Here is a 16363-nt window from a genome sequence, read left to right on the forward strand (position 1 = left end):
TTATCGTGAGCCCAAATTTTCGGAACATTACATCAATAGTCACGAAATTTTACACCGGCTAAGAGTATAGATCGAAAAAGATGCCTACAATTTTGAATGATGATCTGATATTCTTTAGCTGGTGAAATGGACCGTTACTTTTGTATGGGAAATATAAAAGTTTTATTTTTGGTCGATATTTTAATTCTTCGAGGACATATACATATATTTCGCAAAGTAGCCTACACATGGAAAAAAAAAAACTACTGACCTTTCGTCTGATGTAAATTGCAATAAAGTGTTTGCTAGATAACGGGCCTACTGCCTAATATATAATGAGTTCTGTGTAGAGAGCCACATTTTTAACCCATGCTACATAGTGTCTCTCCAAAAGTTTATGTAACACCACGAAATATTCGCCCTAGACCCCTTATTATACCCTACACCACTATGTGGGGAGGGTATTATAAGTTGGTTTTGGCCAAAAAGTTTGTAACGCATCGAAATAATGGTCCTAGACCCATATTTATATATACCAAAATGAATCTCTCGACGAGCTGAGTCGATTTGGCTATGTGTGTCCGTCCGTCAGTCCGTCCGTCTGTCCGTCTGTCCATCTAAACCTTGTAATCACGCTACAGGTCGCAATTTTGATCGGATCGTCACCAAATTTTGGGTGTTGATGAGGGTCCCGGAGGGGAAGAAGCCTATTGATTTTGGTGATGGTCGGATAATATTCAGGGGTCGGAATGGGAAAAAAACTTATTTGGGGAAAAAGTCAACGTTTTATTTCAAAGCGAATATCTCCGCATCTATAATGGGTATATCAAAAGCAAAATCTGCTAATGAAAGTAGAAAATATCACATTTTCAACGATGTATAGTAGGTTGTCGTAGGTGGTCAAAGAAAGAAGAAATCGCAATAGCCGCTAATACAACCCATCTTTTTATTTTTGCGATTTGAGTTATAATGACGAATATCACAGCTTTGGTTGGGGATCTTCCGAAAGCAAAGCCTGACTATGAAAGAAGAATATCCCACCTTTACAATGATTCAAAGCGGGTTAGCGTAGGTGGCCAAATAACGGAGATATAGCAATAGTCAGTAATACATCCCATTTATCAATTATTTTCAAAATCGCGCTACAGGTCGCAATTTTGATCGGATCGTCACGAAATTTTGGGAGTTAATGGGGGTCCCACAGAGGAAGAAGCCTATTGATTTTGATGATGGTCGGATAATATTCAGGGGTCGAAATGGGCAATAATTTATTTGGAGAAAGTCAACGTTTTATTTCAAAGCCAATAGCTCTGTTTTTGTAAGAGGTATATCAAAAGCAAAACCTGGCAAGGAATGTAGAAAATATCACCTTTACAACGATGTACAGTAGGTTTTCGTAGGTGGTCAAACAACGAAGATATCGCAATAGTCGGTAATGCATCCCATTTTCCAATTTCCTTGTAATCACGCTACAGGTCGAAATTTTGATCGGATCGTCACGAATTTTTTGGGAGTTGATGCGACTCCCGCAGAGGAAGAAGCCTATTAAGTTTGGTGATGTTCGGATAATATTCAGAAGTCGGAATAAGCAAAAAGCTTATGTGGAGAAAAGTCAAAGTTTTTTCTTATGCGAATATCTCCGCTTCTGGTAGGAATATTCCAAAAGGAAAGACCGTCAATGGAGGAGTAACAGATCTCCTATATATTCATGTAAGTATGTTGGCGTAAGTGGGCAAACAACCGAGATATCGCAAAAGTCAGCAATATCCAATTTTTAAATTTTTTGTAATCACGCTAAGTTTGGAATTTTGGTCGGATAGTCACGAAATTTTGGTGGTTGATGGGGGCCCACAGAGGAAGAGGCATATTATGTTTGGTGGTAGTCGGATTTTATTCCCTAAAAGAAATGTTAACTAGTGAAAAGCTTATGCACAGGGGTAGTGGTGTAGGGTACACATGATCGGCCCCGTCCCGACTATAGCCTTTTGCCACTTGTTTTTGACTAAATATCTGATTAGACAATAAAACATAAGAAAAACATATTCGTTTTAAATTGGACCAATATTAAATAAGTTGTGAGTATTTCATTGCATATAGTTTTTAGAGAATTCGACTTTTTAAGTCGCGATAGCTCTGGAACCGTTAGTCAAAAAAAAAAATCTGAAAATATACTTACATGTTTTGCTGATGAGCAGTATCACACAGCAAAAAATAACGGGAATCAAAAACCTTATTTTTAAAAAGTGTCTGATTTTACCCAGAAACCTCCATGTAAATTTCAATATATATGGTGCAAAATATAGGAAAAAATTAAAATAAAAATACATTTGGAGACGACTTCGGAGTCGTGAAAAATGACAAGCTGGAGTCGGAAATCCTACTACTAACTTTTTAACTCAACAAAAAACATCCGTCATCAAATACTGAAAACATTGAAATAATCACGTGTTTAAGTAACATAAATGTACTTGAATTAAATTAATAAACTATTTTTCTTATAACATTTGCAATTTTTTTGATAAAGTAATTAATAAATTTTTTATTTTCTTTTTAGGTAAGTGCAAATTTGTAAAAACAGTATTGTATAATTAGAAACCGTAAGTAAAATATATCTCTTTTCAAAAATGTCAAACAAACAAAGTTGCTAATATCAAACCCAAGCTCTTCATAAAAATTCTGGATCAAAAAAAATCTGAAAATATACTGAAATGTTTTGCTAATGAGCAGCATCACCAACGGGCTTTAACAAAAAGCAAAATCTCAGAGATTATTAGACGTATTGGTATTCAACACAATAGTAATTGTAGCGTGAGTATTAATGGGTGTTTTGGAAGTAGAATATTCTATGGGGAATGTTTGATACTCACAACGATGGCTAAACACGAAATTGCAGCCATTTCGGTTGTATGATGAGACTAAAACCAACAAAATGTAGAAAATCGGGAGGTACGGTTGACGTTTTTATGAAGCCCACATATATGGAGATACATATATTCCGATTTCAGGTATTTGGGAGGTTTAAACCACAACGAATTATGTCCAATATGGCACATAGAGTTAATAGTGAATATAAAATGTCCATGCCGAAATCCCTTAACATAGGTCCAATTGTCGAATACTTAGGTTCCTTACACTCTTCAATTAACAAACTGTGATAAGAAAATCTTAAAGAAAAGCAACGCTTTGTATGTATTCTTTGAGTACTGGTTTGGGACAATTCAAAATTATTAAAATCTTTTTACAAAAAATCCAAACCGTTGGTAAAGGGTTATCAAGATTATAAAATTTTTCCGCAAAAAAAAATTGTCAACATTTCGCAGAAAAATGTTAAATGCTTACAATTTCTTCACTCTATATTTACCTTTTATATCATAACTTTGTTATTACTCGTCTCAAGACACAAAGTATAGCCAACGGATAAAACAACAAAAAATTCACATCATAATATTCATAATTTTTACATCCTCTACGCATTATAGACATCAACTACTTGACCTTAAATTGAAATGAAAAAACAATAACAAAAACAAAATTCACGCGTTATTTTAAATCAAGTCATTTCCTGTTGCGGCATATATTTCCCCTCCCCTCCGTCCATGTGTAAGCATACAGTTGATGAGTTTGTGTAAATAATACTTACAATATTTATGTAATTCCCATGTGTGTTTGAACGAATTAAAACAAAAAAGGAAAAACAAAGAAAACACTCAAACATACACGGACAATAGGCTACAGCACGTGCTAGGTCAGTCATCGTAGTTGTAGTAGTGGTGATGGTGGTCGTAGCTTTTCCTTAGCTCACAAAGTATTGCCTTCTCTTTCATTCTTCAGAATATTTTCAAACACATACGCGCTTGCATTTACAACGCCTGGGCTTTGCAATTTTACTACGTATGACACGTTAGTAATTTGTGCTGGCGGCTCTCGCCACCCTCTTTGTCCTGCTCTGCAACACCTTTATTTCCTCCTAAACTTTCTTTATCATCATAATTTGTTTGTATCATATTTTTCTTTCATATTATTACTCCTTGTTTATTTGCCTGGTTTTCTCCCTTTGTACGTTTGGTGTGCTTACATTTTCAGCTTTATCATACTTTCTGTTTTTATCAAAATTCTTGCGGCAAATGAAAATAGATAAAAATTATTTTAGCCATTTTGTTTTGATTCTGAATTCGTATCGTCAAAGTTTTTTTTTTCAGAAAATTCCAAAAGCTTTCTATGTGTTGCAAAGCTTGTGAAGACTAAAACAGGACATTTTAGCACCAAAGACCTCTGGTGGTGCATAGTTGAATAACTTGTATCTTACAAAGATAACTTTCTAGTTATCTCCTTTCGGCAAAGATGCTGCTGTAAATAGACAGGAACTTTCTTACATTAAGCCATTCTCATAAAGCTTTTGAGCTTTATTTTACATCTCTGCAAAGCTTTTGCACAGCTTCTGGTTGTCACCAACAACCGGAAGCTGTAAGAAAGTTTTCCTCCCTCCTTTTTTATTCAGTTTTTCAGTCATATTTTGACATTTGACAGAAATGTCAACAAAGCACACACACACCGTTACACTGCACAGAGACAACAATAAAGAGGGCGCCTAGTTATGAATGAAAATCGCCTAGTTGTTATTTGCCTTTGTTTGTTCTCCTCTTTGTATTTGTTTTGCCTTTGATTTCAAGGAAATTCATTTCTATTTTTATTTCATCGTTGAAAACCTTGAAATGATTTTTCATTGAAGTTTTTAAATTATGTTTTGTTGCTGCTGCTGTTGTTGTTGATTCTTCTCCTATGCAGTTGTCGTTGCAGGTTGTTGGATTTCTATGACGTTTCAATAATCTTGATAATGATTTGTTTTGGCTTCATAAAGAGAAGTGGTTTATGATTTATATGTAGATATATTGTGATTTCAAAAACAGAAAAGGACTAACTCCATTTAATAATCTGGGGCCATTAATAAATAAATAAAATTAATATTTTTATTTTCATCGGTTAATAACTCCTCAAAAACCCTTATTTAGACCCCTAAGAATAACAAAAAAACAAAATATGTTTTGAAGTCCCCAAAGACCTCGGTATAGCTTTTGAACAAGGAAAGCCTTATAACTGGGATAAAATAAACTTACGTGTAAAAATGTAGAAAAACTACTGCATCCGCAATGCATTGCCATCTTTAGCTTTGTGGAACTACGAAACGTAAATGAAAATATTAGAAAGCCAGAATTAAAATTGATCATCAATTATCAGACAAATGGACCAAACATAAATTTCTGCGAAAAAAATATATACAAAAATTACAATTTCCGAGGTGTCAAGGCTGTTTTTGCGACCAAGCTCAGGATAGATTGCTTTCTTTATTGAAGTGAAGGGGTGTGAAACTTTACACCTAAAATGTGTCCGCATGGGTCCACGTCTTCATATAGCCTCCATAGAACGGTACCTCCGGATTTCTGGAATATTGATGGTTGTGGCCTCAATATCCCTCCGACCTAGCTGAAATTTGCTAGGCTTTCTGTGACCTTGCGGATTCCATTCGAGGGCTTGTCTGGCGATATCATTGGGTGGTCTTCTCAATATAGGGCCAATCCATTGCCATTTGCGTCTGCAGATCTCATTTTCGATGGGCTTGCGATTTGCTAGTGTAAGAAGCTGGGTATTCGTTACCCAATTTGGTCAGAATATGCGCAGGATTTGCTTTAAGCATTTGTTGTGGAATGTTTGCAGTCTTTTCTGGAAGTTTGGGTGGAGCTCCAAGTGGTGCAGCCATACAAGAGCACAAAACACAGCCCTGTTTAACGCCAGAACAGGTCTCAAAGGGTTCACTTTCTTGTCCTTTGTAGCGAACTCTGCATTTTGCACAATTGTAAAGGTCTCGAATCAGGTGTATTATTTTCGGAGAAATCCCTTTAATATTCAGTGCATCCAGAATGCAGGTCGGGTATCAAAAGTATCAAAAGCGCGTTCAAAGTCTACGAAAAGGAGATAGAGACTGCTGTTATATATTGACTGTTCTATTATAATTCGAACAGTGTTTATATGATCCACACAAGATCGCCCCTGTCTAAACCCTACTCGTTCTTTACGAAGGATGGTTTCTACTACTGGGGATATTCGCTGTAGAATGACGGTAGACAAAAGTTTATTAACCGCGTTTTGAAGGGTTATGCCTCGCCAATTATTCCATATCCTCAGGTCACCTTTTTCGTTATGGTGACTACGATGCCCGCTTTCCAGCATTCTGGTATGGTCTCTTGCTCCCAGTGTTCTCTTATTAAAGGAGTAAGGGCTTCAGCAAGATGTTCACCACCGTATTTAAGAAGCTCTACTGGGATATTGTTCGGGCCAGGAGATTTTGAATTTTTAAGTTACACTCAATACCTCGGAATATGTAGTGGCGGCAGTAGAAATATCTCTTCTCGGTGGGCGCCGACCTTCAGGTCAGGTCCAGGAGGAAGTTTGGAGTGTTTCTGACATTGGAACGGGGGTGTTGAAAAATTCTCTCCAGCGAGATAATTGTTCCTTTGTGGATGAAATGTCATTCCCATTTTTTGTCTGTTATCACATCAGTAGTGCATGGGTTCTTACCTCCAAGTTGTTTAATGGCATTGTACACACCTCGCATATTTCCTACCAACGCTGACTTTTTCGCTTCTGCTGATATATTATTATAGCATTCATCACGATCCTTTCGTGATAATATTTTAACTCTTGAAGCCGCGTGTCGATATTCTGTACTTGTTCTGGTTTTGGCCTCCGTTGTTTTAGCGTGGTTTAACTTATTTTTTAATCTCTTCCTCTTTGCTATTTCCCGAAGAGTTGCGTCAGAAATCCACGGTTTGTGGGTTCTTTCTCTCAGTGCTAAGAATATTTGTTGCACTATTGTGGCAGATGTTTTGAATGGTGGACCAAGAAGTATGTGAGGCATGTGTTCTTGTATTGTCTAGCGACATTGTATTGTATTGTATTCTGGAGCTTGTGTGTATTGTACTTGGGAGGCTTCTTTTTGGTGTGAACCGCAGCAGGACGCAGCTTGAAGCTGCCATCTAAGAGGTGGTGGTCGCTATCAATATCAGCACCTCGGCTTGTCTTCACATCCAGAAAGCAATCAAGGAATAGCATCAGTCTCTCTGAGCGAGTCTTTCCTTTGCTAAACTACGACAGCTGAGAATAAAAAGAATATATCGAGCCCTTCCCGCGAAAAAGATGTTAGCGACATTTTTTCGATTTTCGTTTTTTTACGGAAATCTATGAAGGATATTCCAACACACCAACTCCCAAATTTTTAGAACTCAGCCATGTACCGTTACGAAATTAGAGCAAAAACAATTTTTATGTAAGCGCCATTTTTGCTTTTGTGTACATTTGTTTGTGACAGCGAATTGTCGCTTACATCAAATTGCACATTTACATACCATGTCGTTATTCAACTATACTACAAGAAATACGTTTTAATCTTATAACTCTTCGAATAAATACTTGCTATAAAATTAGTGTGCTTTGTTTTTAAATTGTAGATAAAAATTACTCTAAAAAATGATTTGTTTCAAATAATTTTTTTTTTATGTAACCGCCACTTCTCAAAGTAGCGTGACAGCGAAAAAGATGTAAGCGACACAAACTACCGTTATATTGAAGATATTCCACAATTTTTTTATTTTTTCAGTAAATAGGATTTGATAACAGAACTATACCAAATTTGAATATACAATTTTGGTTATATCAAAAGTTATTCACTAAAAACCGTCTCCTGTAAAATTAGCTTTTTGTCGCTTACAACTTTTTCGCGGGAAGGGCTCGATATGTTTTGGTTGCAGTCACGTTAACGTATATGGGTGATCTTGGCTGCAGACCATGTTTTCCCAGCACTGATTTCATGTTGTTGTTATTGTTACCGACTTTAGCATTGAAGACACCAATCAGGATTTTAATGTCGCCACCTTATTATAAACAGAGGTGTGCTTCAAGTTGTTCATAGAAGCATGACTTTGTTTCTTCATCATCTGGTTCTGCAGGTGCGTAGCATTGTAGCATTGATGTTTCGAAATTTAGATCTACATCGTGCAGATATTATACGTTCAGATACAGCTTTGTGTTGTATGTACCATTTTCTTGCTTTTGGTTTTCATTACCACAGAAAATAAATGTGTGACCGGATGACATACACATTTCTCCACGTTCTTCCCGTATGTTAGCTTAACAATATGCCTTCGATGCAGTATCTGCTTGTGTGTGACTGTGGGATACATCCTAAACATCATGTTATGGACAGGATCCGCCTTCCAGGCGTGTCAAAACGGTTATTCATGATCTAGTTAGAGGGAGAAAACGTTACAAGGAAAAACACGTAGATCAACAAGCTTATCAGGTAGGAATGGATAGCATTCACACTGATGCAGTCGCTGATGCCATAACTAAATTTCGCGTGAATAACTTCCTCGGAGTACATGCCTCGATGGGCAAGTTCTGACACAATTACGCTGTGAATAGTGCAGCCATCTCGTAATGGACAAGGATTTTTGGCAACGTGCAACACATCTACCTATACACGTGCGCACGACTTACTGCACCTTTGGGATTTTGTGACAAAAGAAATGTTTCAAGTTTCCACAAGGACAACATGCGTTACTTAATTTCAAAATGATCTTACATCAGGCTATCACATGCACTTAAGCGCACATATGTAAATGTTCTTGATCAGAAAAAGTAAATTTAGGTATTCCTCTCACTGATTCAATCAACAAATTTATGCATTAATGCTAACGAGGCTATATACACTTTCATACTGGCAAAATGTGTCTCATCGAAATAATGGTTTTAGACCCCAAGTATGTTTGGACGAAATGTGTTTCAGACAATTTGGAATCGTTTTAGCAATGTCCGTCCGTCCGTATGTCTGTCTGCTTGTGTGGAGCGAACGATAGCTATCGAACGGATTAACCGATTTGGTTCAAAATTTGGCATGCGTAATATTGTGTCCAAACTAAGTTTAAATACGAAGATGGAACATATCGGCCATTTCCCTCCGGTATCTCCCCAACCAAAGTTAATTTTTTTGCAAAATTTATGCGCACGATAACTTTCGAAATGACTAATCGAGTTGGACCATATTCTAAAATTTTCGAATACGGACTATATCGATTTACTCCATCGGGTACAAAATTTCGGAAAAGTGCAGGTGAACACCTCCTCTCGAATGGCCTTGATTTTTGTTGTAACAACTTGTATTCGATGCCCCCATTGCGACGGCGCAAGTTTTTTCAGGGGCAAGGCGATCCCTCCTGAGAAAGTGGTCTGAAAGCTGTAAAAACCAGCTATGGCACCAGGTGTGCGGTAACTCTCGAACAGATAGACAAATTGGATCCAAAATTTGGCATTCGTAATACTTTGTCCAAACTTAGTTTAAGTTCGAAGATGGGTCATATAGGTCCACTCCTTCCGATACCTCCCCCCAACATTTCAAATATGTTCGGAAATATTTTGCGCATGATAACTCTTAAAGCGAATACACGATTTAAACCATACTTTCAACATCGTAAAATTTTTACCAGATATAGATGAGGTTTCAATATGGACTTTATCGACCCACCCTTCGGATACCTCCCACACAAAATTGCTGAAAATTCAGTTTAACACCTCCTCTCAAATCACCTTGAGTTTTGGTGTGACAACTTGTATTCACTGCCCCCCTTACGATGGTACAAGTTTTTCAGGGGCAATGAGAAAATGGTCCAAAGGCTCTAAAAGCCACCTACGGCCACCATGTGTAGTGGCTGAATACACGATAACTCTCGAACGGATAAACCGATTGGGTCAAAAATTTTCCTTTCGTAATATTTTGTTCAAACTTAGTTTAAGTTCGAAGTTGGGCCATATAGGTTCACTTCTTTGAGTACCTCAACCACAAAAGTGCAAAATTATTCGCTCAAATGGTGCCACGATAACTCTCGAAGGCAGTAAACGAGTTGGTTCATACTTTGCATATCGTAAAATTTCTACCTGACATAGATGAGGTTCCAATATGAACTCTATCGGTCCACATCTTCTGGTACATCTCACACAAAATTTCGGAGAAGTGATTTTTTCCAAGAACTTGTATTCGCTGCCCCCATTAAGACGGTATATGTTTTTTTCCGGCGCAAGTCCATTCTGCCTGAGAAAAAAGCCTTAAAGCTGTAAAAGCCCTACGGCACCATGTGTAGTGCCTGGAAAATGAGCCATATCGGTCTTCTCATTAGAGTACCTCCCATTTTTTTAAGTTGTGTTTAGAGTCAGTTCGAAGATCATTTGGAAATCTAGTGGGCAAGTCCATGCTTCCTGATATAGCGGTGAAAAAATTTAAGTTATACGGTGACAAACTGAAATGACTGGAGAACGCGCTATCTATCGAAAAGGCATTAATCCCAAAATAAGATCCACTTCGAAAGGGGACTTTGTCTATCCATTCCTTCAAAAACCTCCTCCGCAAAACTTTTGAGCTTTAATCCAAACATATATTTTTGTCGGCAAGTTCATACGTTCAGAAAGGGCCACAACATCTGAAATCCCCCTTATACATAATTACAAGGGGAAAGGATTTTGGTTGCCTAGCCAGTATTCAATTCGATATTGTTAATAGATGAAAGTTCCAATTCCCACCGGCTGAGGGTATATCTCTTTCGGTAAAGCCGACTGATACTTTTCTACTTGTTCTTTTGTGGTTTTTATTATTTTCTAACACCTATGTCTCGCAAAACTATTCAAATTCAAATGTAAAATAAAACTTTTTCACTTGCAAAAAATCATAGATCATTAAGCTTCACTACAAAGAGAAATTAATTAAAATTAATATTAAAAATATTTTCGCTTTAATAGGCAAATTGTTTAAATAAACTAAAATCAGCATAAGCCAGGCTGGGGTTTGAACCCACGTCCTTCAAAAACATATGAAAAAAGAGTTATCACGGTGTGCTAGCGCTCAGAGCTTAAACTCATAATTTCCAAAGGCTGCGCTAAGGGTTTGTCATGGAAGCCATACAGATTGAATGGGAAAATATCCAACACTGTCAAAACAAATTTCATTTTAAATAAAAACAGTTCGATGACAGAGAAGCCACTCCATAGTCGATATGTCTGATGAGACGCTACCCACGGCGAAACCGGTCACATAATGGTGGTTGTGTGGGTTCGAATCTTCGGATTTCCTTTTTCACTTGCAAACAATTTCGGTAATTACCGACATTTTTAAACACTATTAAAATTTAATAGTCGTTAGGCAATACAGATATCAACATTGCTTTCAACATTAATTAAATTTTTCATTCGGAATATTGCAAATGAATTTTGTCGATTTTTGTCGGTAACGATAAGGACTATCACGGTGCTCTTGAATCAAATTTAAATGGAAGGTGCTTACACCTGGGAAGTTTTTGCGGATTCTGAAACTAAAAGGTTCATAGATGAGAAAAATTAATAAACCAAAAAAAAAAAAAACGCAGGAGCGCTTCTAAAATAAATCGCGATTCTAGTTCACATTTTAAGGGTTTTTTAGGTTGTCATTATTTTGCTTGGAAACCTCAAGTCCCATTGAAATAAGACTAAAGAAGATGTTGTAGCTATGAAAATGCTCTATTGTTCCTTATGATATCTTCGTAGTTTTTACCGTTAGTGAGATATATAGAAGTTCAAATTAGGACAACGGATCGCGATCAAAGTTCACATTTGAGCTTGAATGATGGTAACTAGCTACGAGCAACAATTCAAGTGCTCATAAACTCAATTGTCACATGTAATTCTCGAAATCATCACTAATATGAAAACTTAGTCCTGTGAGTAGGTGCAAATAATTATCAACATTATTAATAATATCATATATCATTTCGATATATTTAATTTTATAGATAGTCTCACATGTGAAAATCTTCCCATGCCACTTTTAAAACACTAAATCATTTTTATAGCCCATTCTTCTATTTTTTGATGAAATACCAATTTTCTGACAAAGAAACATAATTTACGACCATCTTTTGTTTGATGTAAATTAAAAAAATGGAAGGCAAATGGGATCATGGAAGCAACGAAACACAAACAATTTAAACAAAAGTGTTAAAAAAACAATACAAAAAATAACAACACCAACAAAAAACCAAAAGTACAAAAAACTGCAAGACCAATAACCAATGGCATTGACATCAAAAATTGAGTGTTAAAGAACAATAAAAAAAAAAACACAAAAACAACCGCACATGAAAAATGTGTGAAAAAAATTCCTCTGCAACAACAATTCACAAAAAACTCGTGAAATCTTTTTAAAAAAATGAAATATTTACGTATGTAAGAGAAACAACTTAAAATGTTTACGAAATTTTTTTATTTTTATTTTAGCAAAAAATAAAAAAAAACCGAAAATAACCAAATAGCTCATTATCTTCTTAGGAATCTTCAACATCATCATCAGAATGTGATTGCTATTATAACAGCAACGTCATGAAGCTGTCAATTTGATGGACCAGCGACCTTAGTTTTAAATAACGACGAGCCAATACCAACAACATGACAAAACAAAATGAACTGTCAATTGTTTTATAAATACAACGATACAGCACCCGTGGTGCGTATGGTATGGTGGGGGGGGGGGGGAGGCCGAAGGAGAATGTGACAAGTGCTAACAGGAGTGTAGAGAACCCAAGTATAGCAATAACGAAAAGAAAAAAAAAACGAGTTAAACGATGGAACAACATTTTGACAACTGGAAAGTGAGTTTCCATGTTCTCAGAGTTTTTCCGTGTTTTTTCTCTTCGCTAATGTTGCCATTTTAGATGAAAATTTTTCACGAAAACGGATGACTAAAATTTCGACCAAAACAGCACACACAGACAGAATTCTGAACCTCAAAAGGCTCTTCTAGTTATAGAAGAAGTCTAAATAGTAGGGTATTCTGTGCGTAGAAGACCTCTAAAAAGGCCACTAGAGAGTTTTCTCTTTATAGAAAGCCTCTAAAGGGTCTTCTGAGTATAGAAGCCCTCTAGAGGGTCTTCTGTTTATACAAGAGCTCTGAAGGGTCTCCTGTGTATAGAATAGAATACCTCGTAAGGGTCTTCTGTTTATAGAAGACCTCGTATGGGTCTTCTGTGTATAGAATACCTCGTAAGGGTCTTCTGTTTATAGAAGGCCTCTTAAGGGTTTTCTGTGCATAGAAGACCTCCAAAGGGTCTTATGTGTAAAGAAGACCTCTAAAGGGTCGCCTATGGATAGAAGACCTCTAACGGGTCTTCTAGGATAGAAGACCTTTAAAAGGTCTTCTGTGGATAGAAGACGTCTAAAGCGTCTTCTGCGGATAGTATACCTCTAAAGGGTCTTGTGTGTATAGAAGGCCTCTTAAGGGTCTTCTGTGTAAAAAGACCTCTAAAAGATCTTCTGTGTATAGAAGACCTCTAAAGGGTCTTCTGTGTATAGAGGAACTTTAAAGGGTCTTCTATGTAAAGAAGTCCTCTAAAGGGTCTTCTGTGTATAGAAGTACTCTAAAAGGTCTTCTGTGTATAAAAGGCCACTAAAGGGTCTTCTGTGTAAAGAAGACCTCTAAAGGGTCTTCTGTGTAAAGAAGACCTCTAAAAGGTCGTCTGTGTATAGAGGACCTTTAAAGGGCCTTCTGTGTAAAGAAGACCTCTAAAGGGTCGTCTGTGTATAGAAGACCTCTAAAGGGTCTTCTGTGTATAAAAGACCTCTAAAGGGTCTTCTGTGTAAAGAAGACCTCTAAAGGGTCTTCTGTGTAAAGAAGTACTCTAAAAGGTCTTCTGTGTATAAAAGGCATCTAAAGGGTCTTTTGTGTATAGAAGACCTCTAAAGGGTCTTCTGTGTATAGAGGACCTTTAAAGGGTCTTCTGTTTATAGAAGGCCTCTAAAGGGTATTCTGTTTATAGAAGGCCTCAAAAGGGTCTTCTGTGTATAGAAGACCTCTAAAAGGTCTTCTGTAGTGTAGAAGACCCCTAAGGGTCTTCTGTGTATAGAAAACATCTAAAGGGTCTTCTGTGTATAGAATGTCTCTTAAGCGTCTTCTGTGTATAGAGGACCTTTAAAGGGCCTTCTGTGTATAGAATACCTCTAAAGGGTCTTCTGTGTATAGAGGACCTTTAAAGGGCCTTTTTTGTAAAGAAGACCTCTAAAGGGTCTTCTGAGTACCGAAGGGCTCTAAAGGGTCTTCTATGTAAAGAAGGCCTTTAAAGGGTCTTCTGAGTATAGAGGATCTTTAAAGGGTCTTCTGTGTAAAGAAGACTTCTAAAAAGTATTCTGTTTATAGAAGTCCTCTAAAGGGTCTTCTGTGTATAGAAAACATCTAAAGGGTCTTCTGTGTATAGAACGTCTCTTAAGCGTCTTCTGTGTATAGAGGACCTTTAAAGGGCCTTCTGTGTATAGAATACCTCTAAAGGGTCTTCTGTGTATAGAGGACCTTTAAAGGGCCTTCTTTGTAAAGAAGACCTCTAAAGGGTCTTCTGAGTACCGAAGGGCTCTAAAGGGTCTTCTATGTAAAGAAGGCCTTTAAAGGGTCTTCTGAGTATAGAGGATCTTTAACGGGTCTTCTGTGTAAAGAAGACTTCTAAAAAGTCGTCTGTTTATAGAAGACCTCTAAAGGGTCTTCTGTGTATAGAAGACTCCAAAAGGGTCTTCTGTGTATAGAAGACCTCTAAAGGGTCATCTATGTATAGAAGACCTCTAAAGGGTCTTCTGTGTATAGAAGACCTCTAAAGGGTCTTCTGTGTATAGAAGACTTCTAAAGGGTCTTCTGTGTATAGAAGACCTCTAAAGGGTCTTCTGTGTATAGAGGACCTTTAAAGGGCCTTCTTTGTAAAGAAGACCTCTAAAGGGTCTTCTGAGTACCGAAGGGCTCTAAAGGGTCTTCTATGTAAAGAAGGTCTTCTGAGTATAGAGGATCTTTAAAGGGTCTTCTGTGTAAAGAAGACTTCTAAAAAGTCTTCTGTTTATAGAAGACCTCTAAAGGGTCTACTTTGTATAGAAGACTTCTAAAGGGTATTCTGTGTATAGAAGACCTCTAAAAGGTCTTCTGTGTATAGAAGACCTCTAAGGGGTCTTCTTTGTATAGAAGACTCCTAAAGGGTCTTCTGTGTATAGAAGACCTCTAAAGGGTCTTCTGTGTATAGAAGACTTCTAAAGGGTCTTCTGTGTATAGAAGACCTCTAAAGGGTCTTCTTTGTATAGAAGACTCCTAAAGGGTATTCTGTGTATAGAAGACTTCTAAGGGGTCTTCTGTGTATAGAAGTGCTCTAAAGGGTCTTCTGTGTATAGAAGGGTCTTCTGTGCACAGAAGACCTCTAAAGGGACTTCTGTGTATAGAAGACCTCTAAAGGGTCTTCTGTGTATAGAAGACCTCAAAAGGGTCTTCTGTGTATAGAAATGCTCTAAAGGGTATTCTGTGTATAGAAGGGTCTTCTGTGCACAGAAGACCTCTAAAGGGACTTCTGTGTATAGAAGACCTCTAAAGGGTCTTCTGTGTATAGAAGACCTCTTAAGGGTCTTCTGTGTATAGAAATGCTCTAAAGGGTATTCTGTGTATAGAAGGGTCTTCTGTGTACAGAAGACCTCTAAAGGGACTTCTGTGTATATAAAATCTCTAAAGGGCCTTCTGTGTATAGAAGACCTCTAAAGGTTCTTCTGTGTATAGAAGTGCTCTAAAGGGTCTTCTGTGTATAGAAGGCCTCTAAAGGACCTTCTGTATGTAGAAGACCTCTAAAGGGTCTTCTGTGTATTGAAGACCTCTAAAGGGTCTTCTGTGTATAGAAGACCTCTAAAGGGTCTTCTGTGTATAGAAGACCTCTAAAGGGTCTACTGTGTATAGAAGGGCTCTAAAGGGTCTCCTGCGTATATAGGACCTTTAAAGGGCCTTCTGTTGTAGAAGACCTCTAAAAGGTCTTCTGTGTATAGAAGACCCCGTAAGAGATTTTTGTATATAGAAGACTCCGAAAGGGTCTTCTGTGTATAGAAGACCTCTAAAGGGTCTTCTGTGTATAGAAGACCTCTAAAGGGTTTTCTGTGTATAGAAGACCCCTAAGGGTCTTCTGCGTTATAGAAGACCCCCAAGCGTCTTCTGCGTTATAGAAGACCTCGAAAGGGTCTTATGTATATAGATGACCCCAAAAAGGTCTTCTGTGTATATAAGACCCCTAAAGGGTCTTCTGTGTATAGACGATCCCTTAAGGGTCTTCTATGTATAGACGACCCCTAAAGGCTCTTCTGAGTATAGACGACCGCTATAGGATGTTCTGTGTATGGACGAACCCTAAAGGGTCTTCTGTGTATAGAAGACTTGAAGGGGGTCTTGTGTATAAGAGACTTCCAGGGGTATTTTGTATAAGAGACCTGCAGGGGTCTTCTGTGTATAGAAGGTCTTTCGGGGGTATTTGTTGTA

At 37.4% G+C, this 16363-nt stretch overlaps 2 protein-coding genes across 4 annotated transcripts in view; both read left to right on the top strand.

Moving 5' to 3' along the window:
* The window catches only part of LOC141399086 (potassium voltage-gated channel protein Shaker-like), a 110240-nt gene extending 106557 nt beyond the window's left edge, over positions 1–3683 (top strand). The window contains exon 2 of the mRNA XM_073977153.1: positions 2534–3683. Coding sequence (XP_073833254.1) covers positions 2534–2537 — 4 coding nt within the window. The 3' untranslated portion in view covers positions 2538–3683. The remainder of the gene's footprint in view (positions 1–2533) is intronic.
* Sh (Potassium voltage-gated channel protein Shaker) overlaps positions 1–16363 on the top strand; it is a 756962-nt gene that overhangs the window by 547678 nt on the left and 192921 nt on the right. The window lies entirely within an intron of this gene.

This window comes from Musca autumnalis, unplaced genomic scaffold, assembly GCF_047663935.1.
Source record: "Musca autumnalis isolate F117 unplaced genomic scaffold, ASM4766393v1 scaffold_3, whole genome shotgun sequence".
NCBI classification, from domain to species: domain Eukaryota; kingdom Metazoa; phylum Arthropoda; class Insecta; order Diptera; family Muscidae; genus Musca; species Musca autumnalis.